Below are 21,414 nucleotides of genomic sequence, written 5' to 3'. Positions count from 1 at the left end.
TGACAAATAACATTTGATTTGATTTGATTAACTAATTTACCGCCTGGTTGTGTCAATTAAGGCAATTAAGGTCACCATTATGAAAACCTAGGACACTAAAGAGGCCTTTATACTGACCCTGGAAAAACACCAAAAGAAAGATGCCCAGGGTCCCATGCCTTAGGCATGCTGCAAGGAGGCATGAGGACTGCAGATGTGGCCAGGGCAATAAATTACAATGTCCGTACTGTGAGACGCCTAAGACAGCGCTACAGGGAGACAGGACGGACAGCTGATTGTCCTCGCAGTGGCAGACCACGTGTAACAACACCTGCACAGGATCGGTACATCCGAACATCACACCTGCGGGACAGGTACAGGGTGGCAACAACAACTGCTCGAGTTACACCAGGAACGCACTGTTATGGCTCTCGTTTGTGGAATGACCGGACCAAGGTGCAGCGTGGTAGGCGTACATCGTTCTTTTTATTGATGACACCAAAAGCAAAAGCAAAATAACAATGACAAAAACGAAAGCGTCCCTTTTTCAAGGCAAATAAACTATACAGAAAACAAGAGCCCACAAAACCCAAAAGGAAACCCAAAAGGAATGCCCAATCAGAGACAACGATTGGAAACTCAGCCAAATACACAAAGAAATAGAAAACATTTCCCACCCGAGTCACACCCTGAGAATAATAAGACCCTAAGGTCAGGGCGTGACACGCACAATCACTCCATCAGTGATTGTGTCCGCAATAGGCTGAGAGAGGCTGGACTGAGGGCTTGTAGACCTGAGGGCTTGTAGAGGGCTTGTAGGCCTAGCAATTAAATGGCACAGGTGGTGGTATTTCAAGCTGAAGAGTGAGCTTTACCAACTCAACTCAGTTACAGACACACCTTGACAATGTGACACAACTTCACCTATGGGCACTAACTAGGCAAGTCAGTTAAGACCAAATTCTTATTTACAATGATGGCCTACCCCAGCCAAACACTGGGCCAATTGTGCACCGCCCAATTGGACTCCCAATCACTGCCAGATGTGATACAGCCTGGATTTGAACCAGGGACTGTAGTGACACTTCTTGCACTGAGATGCAGTGCCTTAGACCACTGTGCCACTCAGGAGCCCTGAAGGTCTCTGTCTTCTGTTACAGAACAAAGTAGAGGAGAACAATCAGAGATTCAGCCCAGCAGCAGATGGTAAGTGACTATCTTCTAGAGTGTGGTCGGTTACAGTTTACTTAAAGTGATAGTTCTCATTTTTGACGTTTTAGCTTATTTTCCACTTACCTAGGGTGTTGTGGAGACATCCAAACCATTTTAAAGTTTGTTAGCAGGTTATTTATCAACTTTCAGAATCTCCTGGCTAACAGTTTTTGTGAAATATTGTATCAGTTAGCGGTGCATTCAAAAGTATTATAACTGGCCTAGTCTCTCTTGACAAGGTATGACATGAAACGTGAAAAATGCTAATATGGGGAGATTGACTTGCATTGGATTTTGGACACAAATGGCCAGGTAAACAAAACCAAAGCATGGATTGCTGTCTTACCTTGTCCATAAACTGTTCACAGGGTAAGGAAACTATGTCATTTTGTAATTTGAGTGAACTATCCCTTTAACTATTCTGAAAGTCATACCCTGACATTCTCCTTTTACTGAGTGACTAAGAGCTTAGCAATCACCTGACGTGTAACCGGTGGCATTGTGTGGCTTAACAGCTTTGCTTCCTCGCTCACACGTCCGCAACTGGGATTGATCTTATGTCTTCTGTATCCCAAACACATGTGACCACCCTCTTGTATCACATCCATGACGCTGGTGGGGGTATTTCAAGCTGAGGTGTGAGCTTTATCAACTCAACTTGGTTACACTCGCTCCTCTCAGTCCACAGCAACCCCAGCCGTTGAGCTGAGCGCAGCTGCAGATCTGGGGCACGACACCACTTTAACCGGCGGCATGCTACTTGCTTAACAGCTTTGCTTCCTCGCTCACAAGTCCACTGCTGAGAGGGATTGACCTTGCGTCCTCTGTCTCGCAAATACACGTGACCGTCCTCTTGAAACACCTTAGCCAGCTTAGCCACGAAAAGCAATTAAATGGCACAGGTGGTGGTATTTCAAGCTGAAGAGTGAGCTTTACCAATTCAACTCGGTTACAGACACACCATGACAATGTGAATGTGATTGGTCGAGAACCCGTAGTGCAGAGCGTTTACACATTGTACGCACATGTTCATTTTCCACTCCTGAGTGTCTCCAGCCAGCTCCAACACATTTCCCCCATGGTTTTGAATGCGTTAACTAATGCAAATGCTAATGCTAACCCTAATGCTAATGCTAACCCTAATATAAATGCTAATGCTAACCCTAATACTAATGCTAATGCTAACCCTAATACTAATGCTAATGTGTTAACTGTATTTATTATCGCAAGCATCATATCAGTGTCTACATGTGAAAACATAGTTTTTACATTCTGTAATTAAAAAGATGACAACAACCAGAAAATCGTAGTATGCATGAAACATGCAATATTCAGACAATATAACATGAAAAGAGTGCTATACTGTAGAATTCAAATACAAAGTGTCTGATTTCGAACCCAGGTTTACTACTGCCCTCCTTGCTTGATTAACTGGTGTTTTCACAGAAGCCACACACCTCCCCTTCGGTCGACCAGCGGTTATTTTCCAAACGACGTACAGCCTCCTCTTCCACAGTGATTTCATCAGTGGATACAGCCAGGAGCTCTCCATGCCCCTATGGACGTCATTCACAGTGCCCAAACAAGTAGGGTATTCATCACATGGAACACAACAAATGAAACTGACCTCAAGTCATTTAATGACTCGATCCATATGATTTGAGAGTTTGTCCTCAGACCTGGGTCATGTTGATTAGTTGATTAGTGGTTTCCGAATGTTTTTTTTTACTTGTGACCCACATAAGGCTATTCTAGTTTTCTTGTTACCCACAGAATAGACACACAATTTTTTTTTTTATAGCCACAGGCCAGTCTTTGGTCAGAGACCTACCAGTATGTCTGGAGCCACCATTTGGGAAACATTGCATTAGGTCATATCTTTCCAAAGCTCTTTTGAAATGTCTCTGTTTACTTGAATGGTTGCAGGGAGTAGCATGCATGAAAACAATTAGTAGTCCTGTTAGGAGATCGTAAATGTAATGTTGGTCTTTGACTCAACTGGTTAATTGTATTTTGTATTAGAATGAGCCTGGTTTTGATTTATTGGGGGGGGGGAGCCTGGATAGGGACTTGCGTAACACTAACCTAACAGAACCCTATACAGATTTAGAAACGATACAGCACACAAATCAACTAATGACATGGCCCCAATCACATATAGAAACTCTGTATTGGGTGTTTGTAAACAATGGGTGTTTGTATACCACTTCTATCTCATTTTACGATGGGATTTCACAATGTGTTACCAATGACAACATGTTCCCTTCCAGGAAGAAGTCACGCCCCTCCCTGAGCCTGAGCCAGTGAGTGAGTGTGTGAGAGCAGACCTGCGGGTCCCTCCTGAACACAGCCAGGCCTGCACCACCTACAGCCAGGATACAGACGTCTCCTATGGCTTCCTCTATCCACCAGGTGAGTTGCACACTAGTCCACCCTGGTTCATGTTCATTAAGGCACACTGAAGCAAAACATGTTGCAATGCAAAATAAAAACAAACGTATCTTATTGGACAAGTTCAGACAGTATCTCCCGTTTCACTCAGTTTGGTACCTAATGGAGATGACCCTGGTCTTGGGGGTGTGCAGGCTTTTTTCCAGGCCTAAATGGGAGGTAAATTAAAGTATATATTTACATTTTTTATGCTAGAGCTGGCCCTGTCTCCTGAATCAAAATATGATGCATCACTGATCACAAACACCGTTCCCATGTACCCTGCATTCAAAAGTGAGTATTCATTTATTTATATCTACATATTACATTTTTATTTGTATATTTCCAACCCATTTGAAAATACTAGTTCAAATGCTTTATAAATCTGCCACTGTGTTTTGTTAAGCAGGTTGTTGTTATAGGTTCTCTAAGGAGATCCTTGTTGCTCAATTTTTGTTTTTCTCTGGTAGATGCTTCCCTCCAAAGCTATTACAGTTACCAATCACATAGTATATAGTACATGTGGCCCTCTGTGAGTGTTGTGCTGTATCTTCGCTTGGACTGGCCATGCAAATGTGTGGAGGGAGAGGTAGGAGGGGGAGTGAGGAGGGAGGCTAGTCTGATGACCTCAGGTCTGGGAGAGAAGGGACAGGCTGACACCCATTGTCCTCTCACTGGAGAGAGACGTCCAGTACCCACCACGCACTCACTCACACACACACACACACACACACACACACACACACACACACACACACACACACACACACACACACACACACACACACACACACACACACGCACTCACGCGCACACACACGCGCACACACACGGGCACACACACATACACACACACACAAAGAGAGAGCCTCAGTGAAGCCTGGTGTGGTGAATGATTGTAGAGATGGATATGAAGAGCAGTTCCCTTGTCTGGGGACTTTTAGAGCAGGGCATGACTTTTACTTCTTCTTGAAGGAATGTGCATCAAGATTAAACCAGCCTTTGGCTTTTGAAATGCTTACAAGGTGCCCTGCTATCATTTAAAAGGTGTAAGACCACATTAATAACATCTATTCACAAAATGCTATACACAGATGCAGTATAGAGAGTATTTTTCAAGGCTGGCTATAAGAATTAATTTCAGTTCATGAGTCCTTATAACGTCCTAAATGCATTCATGCAACAGGTGTTATACAGACAATGTTAGAAAGCTTTTGTTTTGGTTCTTTGTGTTGCTGTACCAAAACAAAACCACATTTGCTTGTACCTTGTTCTCTTTTCCCTTCAACTCTGCAGAAGTATGGAGCTACCTCCAGGGGACTCTTCTCAAGCGCTACGCAGAGGAGAATAACGGCATCAATGTGGTCACCGGTCCCATCTTTGACAACAACTACGATGGCCTCCGGGACACCACCATGAAGATCAAAGAGTAAGAGCTCAGAACAATAGCGTTTGCTGGCCGAGAGCACTTAGCACCTCTGAACGTAATTTGCGAACCGAGTGCATACCGATTTTACATGTTGAATCCCATGAAAAATGTCGGCAGTCAAACGTCTACAGTAGATTCACATTACTGCAGTGAGCTAAATCAGGGTCACACAGAGTGATTCTTTGAAACAAAAGTATACACCTCACACACATGGCTATGGGCTTAAAAAAAGAAGACACCTGTACCATGTCAGATACAGAGTTGAAATGTATTCAATTTTGAGTTTGCATCCCAAAATTACTTTATAAACAGTACCAGTCAAACGTTTGGACACACCTACTCATTCAAGGGTTTTTCTTTATTTTTACTATTTCTACATTGTAGAATTATAGTGAAGACATCACAACTATGAAATAACAAATATGGAATCATGTAGTAACCAAAAGTGTTAAAATTCTTCAAAGTAGTTGGGGCGGTAGGTAGCCTAGTGGTTAGAGCGTTGGACCAGTAACCGAAAGGTTGCTAGATTGAATCTCTGAGCTGACAAGGTAAAAATCTGTCGTTCTGCCCCTGAACAAGGTAATCAGCCCACTTTTCCTAGGTTGTCATTGTAAATAAGAATTTGTTCTTAACTGACTTGCTTAGTTCAATAAAGGTTAAATAAAAAAAATATTTTAAAAAGTCACCCTTTCCATTGATGACAGCTTTGCACACTCTTGGCATTCTGTCAACCAAATCATCCCAAACCATCTCAATTGGGTTGAGGTTGTGTGATTGTGGAGGCCAGGTCATCTGATGTCAGCACTCCATCACTCTCCTTCTTGGTCAAATGGCCCTTACACAGCCTCGAGGTGTGTTGGGTCATTTTCCTGTTGAAAAACAAATGATAGTCCCACTAAGTGAAAACCAGATGGGATGGCGTATCACTGCAGAATGCTGTGGTAGCCATGCTGGTTAAGTGTGCCTTGAATTCTGAGTAAATAACTGACAGTGTCACCAGCAAAGCACCCCCACACCGTCACAACTCCTCCTCCATGCTTCATGGTGGAAACCACACATGCGGAGATCATCCGTTCATCTACTCTGCATCTCACAAAGACATGGCGGTTGGAACCAAAAATCTCAAATTTTTACTCATCAGACCAAAGCACAGATTTCCACCGGTCCAATGTCCATTGCTCGTGTTTCTTGGCCTAAGCAAATCTCTTCTTCTTATTGGTGTGTTGTAGCATTTGCTGTCATTAAATGTGAAGACTGTAATATTATCAAATCAATTCTCTATGTAATTATTCCATAATTCAATGAATCATGGAATAGTAATTAACTAGGAAGTCGGGGCACCACGGGAAAATGTTTTTTTAGAGTTTCAATTTCCCAAATATAACGCTTCAGGTATTTTATTATCTTATCAATTAGTCTTCTATTAATGTATTGTTATCTCATCAGGCTCATTTCTGAACATCGCAAACCCTTGGATATCTGCACGAACCCTAGCATCAAATCATGAATCAGCGATATACAAATTGGCTTTATTAGTTATTTACTAACTAACTAATCAATCCCAAAATTACATAAACACACACACAATTAGTTATACAATGGGTACTAACATGACACAAGGAAAAGTCCCTAGTGGATGAAACCGATATGACGGCTTGGTAGACAAAGGAAAGGGGTGGGGACAGCTCAAGAGCGGGAAACTCAGAGTGGACCCACTGTATTACAGTTCATAACTACACGCATGTAAATGCTAATACTTTGAACATGAACAGCCGCTTATTAGAAAATAAATAGCAATTTACATATTTGCGAGTGTATGCCTTTGTTGTCCCTCTCTGTGATCGCCAGTCCGTCTGCTGGATAATAGTTCATCAGAGAGTCTCTGGTTGCGTTCCCCAGAAGTCCCAAGGTCTTTTGTGGTTGTAGGTTGTTAGAATGGATACGTCAGAATACCATTCGAAAATGTTCTTAAATCGGATGCATTTACCAGATAAAAGTATTTAAACAGCTGCAGCCTGAATAATCGATCTTAAGTTTGTAGATTTATTCACCATTTTAGGGTGGGGAGGATCTCCATGTTCTCTGGTCTTGTGCTTTTGTAGTTGGAGTTTAAACTACTTCACACACCAGCATCACCCGGCGTTTTGGTCTAGAGTAGTAGCCATTTCAACGTGGGGACCCTGTTATCTTGACTAAATGTACATTTTGTCACAAGTCATTTTATTCTGGAGTAGAAAAGGGGGCGTTCCATGACGCTGATGTAAATGTCTGTGCTCACGGGGTGTGGTCACTGACTAGTTATAACTTTATATAAAAAAACATACTCTCATTTAGAAGGCTAACATCATCTTCTCACAAATAGTTTCACATTTTATCATAGATTTTATACAACACTCAGAAGCAAACCCCAAAATTGAGAAGTGTACAGTCATGGCCAAAAGTTTTGAGAATGACACAAATATAAATCTTCACTATGTCTGCTGCCTCAGTTTGTATGTTGGCAAATTCCATATAATCCAGAATGTTCTGAAGAGTGATCAGATGAATTGCAATTAATTGCAAAGTCCCTCTTTGCCATGCAAATGAACTGAATCCCCCCAAAACATTTCCACTGCATTTCAGCCCTGCCACAAAAGGACCAGCTGACATCATGTCAGTGATTCTCTCGTTAACACAGGTGTTAGTGTTGACGAGGACAAGGCTGGAGATCACTCTGTCATGCTGATTGAGTTCGAATAACAGACTGGATGCTTCAAAAGGAGGGTGGTGCTTGGAATTATTGTTCTTCCTCTGTCATCCATGGTTACCTGCAAGGAAACACGTGCCGTCATCATTGCTTTCGACAAAAGGGCTTCACAGGCAAGGATATTGCTGCCAGTAAGATTGCACCTAAATCAACCATTTATTGGATCATCAAGAACTTCAAGGAAAGCGGTTCAATTGTTGTGAAGAAGGCTTCAGGGCGCCCAAGAAAGTCCAGCAAGCGCCAGGACCGTCTCCAAAAGTTGATTCAGCTGCGGGATCAGGGCACCACCAGTACAGAGCTTGCTCAGGAATGGCAGCAGGCAGGTGTGCGTGCATCTGCACACACAGTGAGGCGAAGACCTTTGGAGGATGCCTGGTGTCAAGAAGGGCAGCAAAGAAGCCACTTCTCTTCAGGAAAAACATCAGGGACAGACTGATATTCTGCAAACAGTACAGGGATTGGACTGCTGAGGACTGGGGTAAAGTCATTATCTCTGATGAATCCCCTTTCCGATTGTTTGGCGCATCCGGAAAAAAGCGGATGTGTGGGGTTGCTTCTCAGCCAAGGGAGTGGGCTCACTCACAATTTTGCCTAAGAACACAGCCATGAATAAAGAATGGTACCAACACATCCTCCGAGAGCAACTTCTCCCAACCATCCAGGAACAGTTTCGTGACGAACAATGCCTTTTCCAGCATGATGGAGCACCTTGCCATAAGGCAAAAGTGATAACTAAGTGGCTCGGGGAACAAAACATCGATATTTTGGGTCCATAGCCAGGAAACTCCCCAGACCTTAATCCCATTGAGAACTTGTGGTCAATCCTCAAGAGGCGGGTGGACAAACAAAAACACACAAATTCTGACAAACTCCAAGCATTGATTATGCAAGAATGGGCTGCCATCAGTCAGGATGTGGCCCAGAAGTTAATTGACAGCATGCCAGGGCGGATTGCAGAGGTCTTGAAAAAGAAGGGTCAACACTGCAAATATTGACTCTTTGCATCAACTTCATGTAATTGTCAATAAAAGCCTTTGACACTTATGAAATGCTTGTAATAATACTTCAGTAGTAACATCTGACAAAAATATCTAAAGATACTGAAGCAGCAAACTTTGTGGAAGTTAATATTTGTGTCATTCTCAACATTTTTGGCCACGACTGTACACAACCAAAGACACAGTAATGTGTGTTTCCTGTCCTTCATGACATCACCAAATGAAACAAACTCAACATGACTGTTCCTTAAGTGTCCACAGTAGAGAAATATTGTTACATGATTCAACCTTTTGACGTTACCGTACTGCAAAGTCTTTCTGTGTTAACAAAGGGATTCTCAACTTTAATTTTGGCAGAGTGTGGAAATGAGTTTCGGTATTTACGACCGTCATAAACCTGTGGTGGGAGAGAGAGAGGGAGAGGGGGGGGCTTATGTACTTCCCCCAAAAAGGCACGTCGTGAAAGTCCCCCTTTGGTGGGTTCAATCTTGTGATTATCCTGCAAGTTGCAAGCCAACACAAAAATAACGATCACGTGATGTCCTGGTTGTGTTTCATCGTTGCAGTCCCCCTCTGGTGGTTGACCTTGGTAGGCACTCTGAGAGCGGAGCAGTCCACCACAAGGTTGGGCAGTGGATATCCAGTTCGTGATCGTTGTTGCAGTCCCCCTCTGGCGGTCGACCCGGGCAGGATTTCTGCAAATGAAGCAGGCTGCCACAAGGATGGGCAGCGGATGTCCGGATTGGGATTGTCGTTCCGGACCCGTCGTCTGGTCGTCCAGGCTAGTGGATCTAGGCAGTAACTTAGGCAGATGTTAACAACGCACGCACACACACTCATGAAATACATAATTACATTTCTTCCCAAATGAGCAGCGTTGTGGCACTAAGTGAAGGTTGTATGGGGAACTTGTTTATGGCTCTATCACTTCCTAAGTGTCAAAGGAAATGAAACAAAAAGGAATGAAAGCATAAACAAAATATATACAAAATATAGTTATCACACCTTCATCTAATTGGACTGTATTCTATATATGTCCAAGGTCTTTGTCTAATGTGACATTGTCTAATGTCATATCTAGGGTGTTCCTAATTTCCAGTGTGTTGCTTAGGGCACTATCCTAAGTTGATAACTACATGATAAATCTACAGCTGTAAGTCACCAGCTTCAGGTAGTCTACAGGGATGACCTATGGACCTCTGTGGAGAAACTGGTGAGTACTGTAACTGTAGTCAAAAGGTCTAAGAGTACATTTTCAACTTTACTAAAGCTGGTATTTTGTTCGAACCCTTAAGCGATCCGAGCATAAAACCTCATTAAATGTTCCGTTGCACGTGTGCGTTTGTGCTTACACAAGCGCACATGCCAAGGGAAAGAAACCAAGTATCCGGGTAGGCTAAAACCTGTTCAGAATGAGTCTGATGTCGTCAGATAATTTCTAGGTCAATGCCTGGAGGTCAGTAAGAATTGATGTCGACCTCAAGACGTGTTAAAGGGACCTGTAGTAGTTATACTACACGTCAATGCGTCTTACACCATTGTAGTGGTGATAGGTATGAAAGAGTCTATTTCATGACGGAAGTACTCTCTAAGCACTGAACCAGTCGTACGCGGTGTGATCATGTTTCCTGACTTCTAATAACTTTTCTCCTGAATGGAGGGTTTTGTTTATTAGTGGCATGTGTGTTAACCATCAGAAGAGTGTTCTGGAGATTCCCTTACACGTGTTGCACTCTGAGTGACTACTAACTCCTCTGTCGCTATTATCAATAGCAATTTGACTTGTGAGGTCTCTAATCCTCTTACTGATAGTTGCTGGACTGACTGTGGCATTGGTACTGGTACTCAAGGAGACCAGTTATCCTAACGATTTATTCTGAAATGTTATCCTACTGGAACACATGATTAGAGCATTTTACTAGTTGCGTTGTTGTTGAAACTACACATGGCAAGGCATGATTATTTTTGCCGTTTGTTTTGGAGGTGGAACGTCCACTGGACTTCTTTTGCGACCAGTGTGGTACACCTCAGTAATATCTTAGATGTGTTCTAAGGTTATCCCCGTCTAGGGGCCTGTGCGCTCCTCTCTGTTCTCAAAGAGGAGTTCACAACGAGATTTGTTTTCTGCTCTGGCCCCTCTCCCCCTTTGTGTCACAGGACCCCCCCCCCCCCCCACCAGCGGTTGGTGTTGGTGTCCGAGGCACAAAGGAAAAGTTCGGACCCTATGTACGAGTTGTTAGCGGCCGCGTTATTATGAGAATGGCTGTAACCTTTCCACCAAATCTCCTGGTGTTTGTGCATCAAAACGCTCAGTGGCTGTCGAGGCTTGTCAGTCACCACAGCATCCACGTGTGGCAACCTCTTCAGTACCTGCGAACTGAGACGAGGATATCTGTCTGTGACATTGTAAGGTGCTTCACCAGTGGGAGTCATCGGGTCAGGTGCGGGACTGACGCCATTAGTGTCATTGTAAGGGGTGACAGTCCCCCACAAAGCGGAAGATGTATCATCGGAAGCATCGGAAGTATCATCGGAAGTACACTCTGCGCATCTATGTTTTTCCTGCTGAGACGGCCGCAGTGCTTGCGGAAGTGTCCGTAGGGCAAGAGAAGTTCATCTCAACCACAGTATTGCATGACTTCAAGGAGAAGGGAAGTTGCTCATTCACAGAGACTGCTGGCTCAAAATCATGAAAAGAATGGTCAATCAGGTTTGCTGATTGAATGTGATGAGCTATCGTAATATCTCCTTGGATCGGATTCTGCACCAAGAGGTTTCGAGGTCTTTTCCCAAGGGGTGCTTTCGACAGACACCCCTCGTGGATGACTGCATTGCAGTGGAGAAGGCACTTTGACCTGTGACCAAGGTTGGTTTTCCATCAAGTCAGCTCCTAGTAGCAGGGGTTCAGATTCGCGAACAAGCAATACGTCCCAGAAGTCTAGTTTCAGCATGATTCTCAATGTGAGAGGCGAGGTAGTCTGAGTGAAACCTCGAAGTGTAGTGTCACATCGTTCCACTTTTAACCCACGTTTAGTTGGCTTCAACGCCATTTTGAGATCATTGAACAATGTTTGAGAGATGAGTGATATTGTCGTGTCCGAATCAATTAGCGCATGACAAGTTAAGCAGTCCTCCAGGACTGTTTCCAGGTATGGCCGTTTAGAGTGGCGTTTAGTGGACATATTCCCCACAAAGTGGAGTGGTCGTTTGCAACGACATGATGTGCCATTTTAGTTCAAGGTGAAAGGAGATCGACTTTTCGGATTTTGAGTGGGCTTGGCTTTAGCGAAGCTTTAGACCTTTTTCTTTGCAACCTTTGTATCAGAGTCTATAGACAACGTGTAACGTTCTTTGCTTCACGGAAACATGGCTCACTCGAGAGACACTAACGGAGTCGGTACAGCCAGCTGGTTTCTTCACGCATCGCGCCGACAGAAACAAACATCTTTCTGGTAAGAAGAGGGGCGGGGGGGTATGCCTTATGATTAACGAGACGTGGTGTGATCATAACAACATACAGGAACTCAAGTCATTCTGTTCACCTGACTTAGAATTCCTCACAATCAAATGTCGACCACATTATCTACCAAGGAAATTCTCTTCGATTATAATCACAGTCGTATATATTCCCCCCCCAAGCAGACACATCGATGGCCCTGAACGAACATTATCTGACTCTATGTAAACTGGAAACCACACACCCTGAGGCTGCATTCATCGTAGCTGGGGATTTTAACAAGGCTAATCTGAAAACAAAACTCCCTAAATTCTATCAGCATATCGATTGTGCTACCAGGGCTGGTAAAACCCTGGATCATTGTTATTCTAACTTCCGCGACGCATATAAGGCCCTCCCCCGCTCTCCTTTCGGAAAGCTGACCACGACTCCATTTTGTTGCTTCCAGCCTACAAACAGAAACTAAAACAAGAAGCTCCAGCGCTCAGGTCTGTTCAAGGCTGGTCCGACCAATCTGATTCCACGCTTCAAGACTGCTTCGATCACGTGGATTGGGATATGTTCCGCATTGCATGCAACAACAACATTGACGAATACGCTGATTCGGTGAGCGAGTTCATTAGAAAGTGCATCGGCGACGTAATACCCACAGCAACGATTAAAACATTCCCAAACCAGAAACCGTGGAATGATGGCAGCATTCGCGTGAAACTGAAAGCGCGAACCACTGCTTTTAACCAGGGCAAGGTGACCGGAAACATGACCGAATAAAAACAGTGTAGCTATTCCCTCCGCAAGGCAATCAAACAAGCTAAGTGCCAGTATAGAGACAAAGTAGAGTCGCAATTCAACAGCTCAGGCACGAGGTATGTGGCAGGGTCTACAGTCAATCACGGATTACAAAAAGAAAACCAGCCCCGTCGCGGACCAGGATGTCTTGCTCCCAGACAGACTAAATAACTTTTTTGCTAGCTTTGAGGACAATACAGTGCCACTGACACGGCCCGCTACCAAAACCTGTGGGCTCTCCTTCACTGCAGCCGAGGTGAGTAAAACATTTAAACGTGTTAACCCTCGCAAGGCTGCAGGCCCAGACGGCATTCCCAGCCGCGTCCTCAGAGCATGCGCAGACCAGCTGGCTGGTGTGTTTACGGACATATTCAATCAATCCTTATCCCAGTCTGCTGTTCCCACGTGCTTCAAGAGGGCCACCATTGTTCCTGTTCCCAAGAAAGCTAAGGTAACTGAGCTAAACGACTACCGCCCCGTAGCACTCACTTCCGTCATCATGAAGTGCTTTGAGAGACTAGTCAAGGACCATATCACCTCCACCCTACCTGACACCCTAGACCCACTCCAATTTGCTTACCGACCCAATAGGTCCACAGACGACGCAATCGCAACCACACTGCACACTGCCCTAACCCATCTGGACAAGAGGAATACCTATGTGAGAATGCTGTTCATCGACTACAGCTCAGCATTTAACACCATAGTACCTTCCAAACTCGTCATCAAGCTCGAGACCCTGGGTCTCGACCCCACCCTGTGCAACTGCGTACTGGACTTCTTGACGGGCCGCCCCCAGGTGGTGAGGGTAGGTAACAACATCTCCACCCCGCTGATCCTCAACACTGGGGCCCCACAAGGGTGCGTTCTGAGCCCTGTCCTGTACTCCCTGTTCACCCACGACTGCGTGGCCATGCACGCCTCCAACTCAATCATCAAGTTTGCGGACAACACTACAGTGGTAGGCTTGATTACCAACAACGACGAGACAGCCTACAGGGAGGAGGTGAGGGCCCTCGGAGTGTGGTGTCAGGAAAATAACCTCACACTCAACGTCAACAAAACAAAGGAGATGATTGTGGACTTCAGGAAACAGCAGAGGGAGCACCCCCCTATCCACATCGACGGGACAGTAGTGGAGAGGGTAGTAAGTTTTAAGTTCCTCGGTGTACACATCACGGACAAACTGAATTGGTCCACCCACACAGACAGCGTTGTGAAGAAGGCGCAGCGGCGCCTCTTCAACCTCAGGAGGCTGAAGAAATTCGGCTTGTCACCAAAAGCACTCACAAACTTCTACAGATGCACAATCGAGAGCATCCTGTCGGGCTGTATCACCGCCTGGTACGACAACTGCTCCAACTGCTCCACAACCGTAAGGCTCTCCAGAGGGTAGTGAGGTCTGCACAACGCATCACCGGGGGCAAACTACCTGCCCTCCAGGACACCTACACCACCCGATGTCACAGGAAGGCCATAAAGATCATCAAGGACAACAACCACCCGGGCCACTGCCTGTTCACCCCGCTATCATCCAGAAGGCGAGGTCAGTACAGGTGCATCAAAGCAGGGACCGAGAGACTGAAAAACAGCTTCTATCTCAAGGTCATCAGACTGTTAAACAGCCACCACTAACATTTAGTGGCCGTTGCCAACATACTGACTCAACTCCAGCCACTTTAATAATGGGAATTGATGGAAATGTATGTAAAAATGTATCACTAGCCACTTTAGACAATGCCACTTAATATAATGTTTACATACCCTACATTACTCATCTCATATGTATATGTATATACTGTACTCTATATCATCTACTGCATCTTGCCATCTTTATGTATAACATGTATCACTAGCCACTTTAAACTATGCCACTTTATGTTTATATACCCTACATTACTCATCTCATATGTATATACTGTACTCTATACCATCTACTGCATCTTGCCTATGCCGTTCTGTACCATCACTCATTCATATATCTTTATGTACATATTCTTTATCCCTTTACACTTGTGTGTATAAGGTAGTAGTTGTGGAATTGTTAGGTTAGATTACTCGTTGGTTATTACTGCATTGTCGGAACTAGAAGCACAAGCATTTCGCTACACTCGCATTAACATCTGCTAACCATGTATATGTGACAAATAAAAATTGATTTGATTTGATTAAACCAATGTACTCATTATATTTCACAGTAAACTTAAATTTTGGATCAATGGCTGTGTGGTGAAAGATGTCTACAAACAAAATGAATGCCCAATAAAAAGTGTTGGATGTAAGACTGGCTGTGTTACAAGTCTTACCAATTTGGAGTTTTGTTCTAAGATTTAGAAAATTCACCAAATATTTGTGAAAATAGTAGCAAAGCTATAAAAAAAAACAGGTTCCTCTGGTCATGTTTGTTTTTGTGTCTGCAACAGTGCGTCTTTCTGTGTAAAAAGAAAGGGTAATACCTAGTCAGTTGCACAACTCAGTGCATTCAATCGAAATGTGTCTCCCGCTGAATCAGAGAGTTGCAAAGGGCTGCCTAAATGAACACTTCAGGGTTCTTGTTGCGGGTTAATTGCTTTGTTCATTAACGGCAGATTTTTCCACTTTGCCAGCTCAGGGAATTGAACCAGCAACCTTTCGGTTACTGGCCCAACGCTCTTAACAGCTAGGCTACCTGCCACCCTTCCGTGTGTGTGTGTGTGTGTGTGTGTGTGTGTGTGTGTGTGTGTGTGTGTGTGTGTGTGTGTGTGTGTGTGTGTGTGTGTGTGTGTGTGTGTGTGTGTGTGTGTGTGTGTGTGTGTGTGTGTGTGTGTGTGTGTGTGTGTGTGTGTGTGTGTGTGTGTGTGTGTGTGTGCTTGCCTGTATCTTCATTAAAGTGACTACTTATGACTGTGACCCACATATGACCCCCAGATACGCCGCAGTCTCGGCTCCGGTCCCCACACACTACTATGTAGTGATCACCAGCTGTCAGGATGTCAACCAGACGGCCGGGGTGTGTGACGGCCCCCTCAATGTCTTCTCCTTCCTCCTACCCCACCGCTCAGACAACGACGAGAGCTGCAAGGTAATTCTCTCACCACATGGGGGCACTATGTCTATGACTGTCTCTGCTTGAAGAAGCCTACGCAAGAAATTGTCGTAAACCACAGATCTAGAATCTAGAACCCATAGAAATAGAATCCCACATTTATTTTCTGAATGTGTATGTATTTCACCACACACCATTACAAGGTATTTACTTAGAAATTACATAGCAAAACTAATTCAACTGACGTTATTCCCGTTATTCCCTTTATATTCCCGTTATTCCCATTCTTGGCACCACATGGTACTTTGTTGCTAATTAATTGTTCATAAGTCTTAGAAAAATTGCTGGCATGACTTTATTGAATCATTTCAAGGGAACAGTTAAATGGTGTAGACAGAGGAAGTACTTAGTTCATTCCCATGCACAGTCCTTCAGTCAACTTTGCATCTAACAGCCTTTACCACACTTTTGTATTTCCGGACTTCTATTGCACTACTGAATTATTGGAGTGGCCATTATAATGAATATAGGTCACTCTTCCCACTAACCTTTTGCTGCACTAACTCATAAAGGCCTGATTCAGGGCCGAGATAAGCGCACACAACTCTGACCTTTGCATTAATCTTACATTGATCTCAATGGGACACTTCCACGAAAGTTGGAGTTAAGGGCACAGAGATCTCAAGTCAGAATACAACCTCTTTTCATTGTCGGCAGAAGATGGCATTTAATTGCAGCCTTCTGTATCAGTTCAAATTTCACAATACAACTGTGGATTTCAAAATGGAGTGCTATGATAAATATAACTTGTTCACTATGACCCTCTGGTCTCATGATGATAACGATAATGACCTTTCATTGCAGACTCTTGAGCCTGTATCTCTTAAAGTTGTGTAGGCCTACTGTTTGAGCCATTGGTCTTTCATTAGTTCTACTGTTTATGACCATGACCACTTATTTGTCTGTGACCTTTACTGAACTTACTGTAATTGCTCGTCTGAGGCTACCTGACCCCTCTTCGGAGGACAAATATCTTCGGGGGTTTTTTACACCTTTTTTCTACATATACATACATTTAACATATACATTTTACATACATGGTACTTTTATATATAACAACAATACATTACCAAACAAACTCTTTAATCCCAACCCTCAGCCACTCTCAGCCCATCCCACCTACCACCACAGACCGCCCTTGTTTGGTTTCCATGTGCCATATATTTTTCAATTGTGTTGTGATGTTTGACAACATTTTTTTATCTTTCTAATCGTATATTATGCACAGATTGTGAGCTAAAGATGAAAACCTTTCTTACGATTATTATTATATTATTTATTGACTGGCTATGGCTTTCCAGATCGCCCAGCTTTCCAGATCGCCCAACACTGCTATTTGTAAGGTTAATTTTGTTGTTGTGGTGTTGTGATTTTTTAACCATTCCTGAACCTGTGACCAGAAACAAATTAAATAGGGGCAATACCAGAATAAGTGATCTATTGATTCTGTCTCTTCGCAACAAAATCTACAAACTTGAGATTGTTGTATGCCCCATATATATTGCATTCTGTTGGTGGCAAGAATTTGATAGAATAATTGAAATTGAAAAACTCTAATTGTTGAGTCAAGTGTATTTTTTTGTACCAGTTCATAAACCATGTGCCATGGAATTGGTACATCAAAAATCTCTGCCCATTTACTTTGCAACCTGTATGGCGCAGCTGTCAACATTTCTGTCCTCAGATGAAACTTATATATTTTTCTATTTATGCCAGTTCCTTTCAGCCAATTTGTATCTTTAATAAATGGCAGGCAAACAAGTTCCCTTCCTTCTGCCTTTTCCACTTGCCTCCTCCATTTTTGTGGTAGTTGTCACGCCCTGACCATAGATAGCTTTTATTCTCTATGTTGGTGAGGTCGGGGTGTGATTTAGGGTGGGTCAACTAGGCGTTTATATGTCGATGTTGGCCTGTTATGGTTCCCAATCAGAGGCAGCTGTTTATTGTTCTCTGATTGGGGATCATATTTAGGCAGCCATTTCCCCTTTGTGCTTTGTGGGATCTTGTGTTTGTGTAGCTGCCTGTGAGTAGTCCAGAACGTCACGTTTCGTTTGTGCATGTTTGTTTTGTTTGGTGAGTTTCTATTTATTAAAATATGTGGAACTCTACGCACGCTGCGCCTTGGTCCATTCCTTATGACGAACGTGACAGAAGATCCCACCACCTCAACTGGACCAAGCAGCGTGCTCGGGAGGAGATGGCATCCTGGTCTATAGAGGAGGTTGAGGAGAGAATAGACTGGACTTGGGAGGAGGTATTGGAGAGATATGAACGCCTACCGGGGAAGCAGATGGAGGCAGCGAAGGAGGATCAACGACAACTCCTGGGTTCGCAACCAAGACGCAAGCACGAGAGGCAGCACCCCCCCAAAAAAAATTGGGGGCACACCGGGTGGTTGGCGGAGCCAGGTTTCAGACCAGAGCCAACTCCCCGCACTCGCTTTAAGGAGCGTGTGACTGTTCAGGCACCATGTTATGCAGTGATACACACTGTGTCTCCATTCACAGCCCGATGCGCTCGGTGTCAGCTCTCCGCACTTGCCGTGCGAAAATGAGCATCCAGCCAGGACGGGTTGTGCCGGCTCAGCGCTCCTGGTCTCCAGTACACCTCTTCGGACCAGAATATCCTGCGCCGGCTCTACGCGCTATAGCCCCAGTGCGTCTTCACAGCCCAGTGCGTTCTGTGCCAGCTTCCCGCACATGCCGGGCTGGAGTGAGCATCCAGCCAGGACGGGTTGTGCCAGCTCTGCGCTCTAGACCTCCAGTGCGCCTCCACAGTCCTGTGCCTCCTCCCCGCACTCGCCCCGAGGTGCGCGTCATCAGCCCGGTGCTACCTGTACCGGTCCCACGCATCAGGTCTCCAGTGCGCCTCCACAGTCCAGTACGTTCTGTGCCTCCTCCCCGCACTCGCCCTGAGGTGCGTGTCATCAACCCGGTGCCACCTGTACCGGTCCCACGCATCAGGTCTCCAGTGCGCCTCCACAGTCCAGTACGTTCTGTGCCTCCTCCCCGCACTCGCCCTGAGGTGCGTGTCATCAACCCGGTGCCACCTGTACCGGTCCCATGCATCAGGCCTCCAGTGCGCCTCCACAGTCCAGAACGTCTTGTGCCTCCTCCCCGCACTCGCCCTGAGGTGCGTATCATCAGCCCGGTACCACCTGTACCGGTCCCACGCATCAGGCCTCCAGTGCGCCTCCACAGTCCAGAGCGTCTTGTGCCTCCTCCCCGCACTCGCCCTTAGGTGCGTGTCATCACGCATCAGGCCTCCAGTGCGCCTCCACAGTCCAGAGCGTCTTGTGCCTCCTCCCCGCACTCGCCCTTAGGTGCGTGTCATCAGCCCGGTACCACCTGTACCGGTCCCACGCATCAGGCCTCCAGTGCGCCTCCACAGTCCAGAGCTTCCGGCGACAGTTCCCAGTCCAGAGCTTCTGGCGACAGTTCCCAGTCCAGAGCTTCTGGCGACAGTTCCTAGTCCAGAGCTTCCGGCGACAGTTCCCCGTCCATAGCTTCCGGCGACAGTTCCCAGTCCAGAGCTTCCGGCGACAGTTCCCAGTCCAGAGCTTCCGGCGACAGTTCCCAGTCCAGAGCTTCCGGCGACGGTTCCCAGTCCAGAGCTTCCGGCGACGGTTCCCAGTCCAGAACCTCCTGAGACGGTCCACGGTCCGGAACCTCCTGAGACGGTCCGCGGTCCGGAACCACCTGAGACGATCGGCGGTCCGGAACCTCCTGCGACGGTCTGCGGTCCGGAGCCTCCTGCGACGGTCTGCGGTCCGGAGCCTCCTGCGACGGTCTGCGGTCCGGAGCCTCCTGCGAGGGTTCCCGGTCCGGAGCCCTCGGCAACGATCCACGGCCCCGGAGCCCTCGGCGACAATCCACGATCCGGAGTATTCGGCGACAATTCACGGTCCGGTTCCTCCGGCGACGATCCACAGTCCGGAGCATCCGGCGATGATTCACGGTCCGGTTCCTCTGGCGACAACCCACGATCCGGTTCTTCCGGGCGACAAGCCACGGTCCAATTCCTCCGATGACGTGTCCACGAGCGGAGTGGGTACTTCGCCTCGCACCGGAGCCGCCCCCGACGGTAGATGCCCACCCGTACCCTCCCCTATTGAGTCAGGTTTTGCGGCCGGAGTCTGCACCTTTGGGGGGGGGGGGGGGGGATACTGTCACGCCCTGACCATAGAGAGCTTTTATTCTCTATGTTGGTGAGGTCGGGGTGTGATTTAGGGTGGGTCATCTAGGCGTTTATATGTCGATGTTGGCCTGTTATCACCTGTTTATCGTTGTCTCTGATTGGGGATCATATTTAGGCAGCCATTTCCCCTTTGTGCTTTGTGGGATCTTGTGTTTGTGTAGCTGCCTGTGAGTAGTCCAGAACGTCACGTTTCGTTTGTGCTTGTTTGTTTTGTTTGGTGAGTTTCTATTTATTAAAATATGTGGAACTCTACGCACGCTGCGCCTTGGTCCATTCCTTATGACGAACGTGACAGTAGTGCTGCAATCAGTTGGTTGTAAGTTTGGATTGAGCAGATATTCCCATATATTTTCAATAACTGCGTATGTGACATACTGTAACTCCTCCATTTCTATTCATAATATCATTGATAAATATAATTTTAAAACATTTCTTCCATAAAGAATGTTTTTTTATTAATCAATATATTTGAGTTTAACCATAACATTTGTTGTAATATTTGTTATTTTCTGGAGGATAAAACTGAAATTCTAACCAGCTTTGTATGGCTTGTTTAAGAAAGGGCGATACTTTAAAAGTAAATCATTTTCAATTAGTCGGAAATGAGAAGTTGTAATCTATATACATGAATGCTCATATTTGAAAGTCCTAGCAGGCTATAAGCATGTCAGCCTAGCCTGCTCAGTTCATTGGATTCAGTTGTTCGTAAAAAAAATTTAAAAAAAAGAAGAAGAGAAACAACCTAAATATATCGCAAGAGCAGTCCTTTTTTTATGTCCATTACATGCAAGACATATTTCATGTCGTCTTCATTATATCCTGTTATATTCCGACAAAAAAAGGAACAAGGAACGTAGATTCTAACGGCCGCTAATGACTGCCAGTAAAAATGTGTCTTAGGCATCAAATTATATCCTGTTGTATCATACAATGACTGTCAGCAAGCCAACACTTGTCACTCTCTTATGGGAAGGCATACTCAAATTCCAACTCACAATCGATTCCGACACAGCCACAGCCTGACAGCCAAGAACACATGCAGTACTGACAATCCAGAGTGAGTAAACTTGTAAAACCAACCCTCTCTCCACC

General features: G+C 45.3%; 1 protein-coding gene across 2 annotated transcripts in view; it reads left to right on the top strand.

The window, feature by feature from the left end:
• Positions 1–21,414, top strand: part of LOC139558957 (autotaxin-like) — a 38,183-nt gene that overhangs the window by 12,698 nt on the left and 4,071 nt on the right. The window contains exons 19-25 of one of the 2 annotated variants that reach the window (XM_071374487.1): positions 1,140–1,185; positions 1,504–1,560; positions 2,638–2,777; positions 3,462–3,603; positions 3,838–3,915; positions 4,918–5,050; positions 15,948–16,101. In XM_071374487.1, coding sequence (XP_071230588.1) covers positions 1,140–1,185; positions 1,504–1,560; positions 2,638–2,777; positions 3,462–3,603; positions 3,838–3,915; positions 4,918–5,050; positions 15,948–16,101 — 750 coding nt within the window. The remainder of the gene's footprint in view (positions 1–1,139; positions 1,186–1,503; positions 1,561–2,637; positions 2,778–3,461; positions 3,604–3,837; positions 3,916–4,917; positions 5,051–15,947; positions 16,102–21,414) is intronic. The other variant, XM_071374488.1, reaches the window with a different exon arrangement.

The sequence above is a fragment of the Salvelinus alpinus genome, chromosome 29 (assembly GCF_045679555.1).
Source record: "Salvelinus alpinus chromosome 29, SLU_Salpinus.1, whole genome shotgun sequence".
NCBI classification, from domain to species: domain Eukaryota; kingdom Metazoa; phylum Chordata; class Actinopteri; order Salmoniformes; family Salmonidae; genus Salvelinus; species Salvelinus alpinus.
Note: the sequence above shows the minus strand (reverse complement) of the source record. Positions and strands in the feature narration are given on the sequence as shown.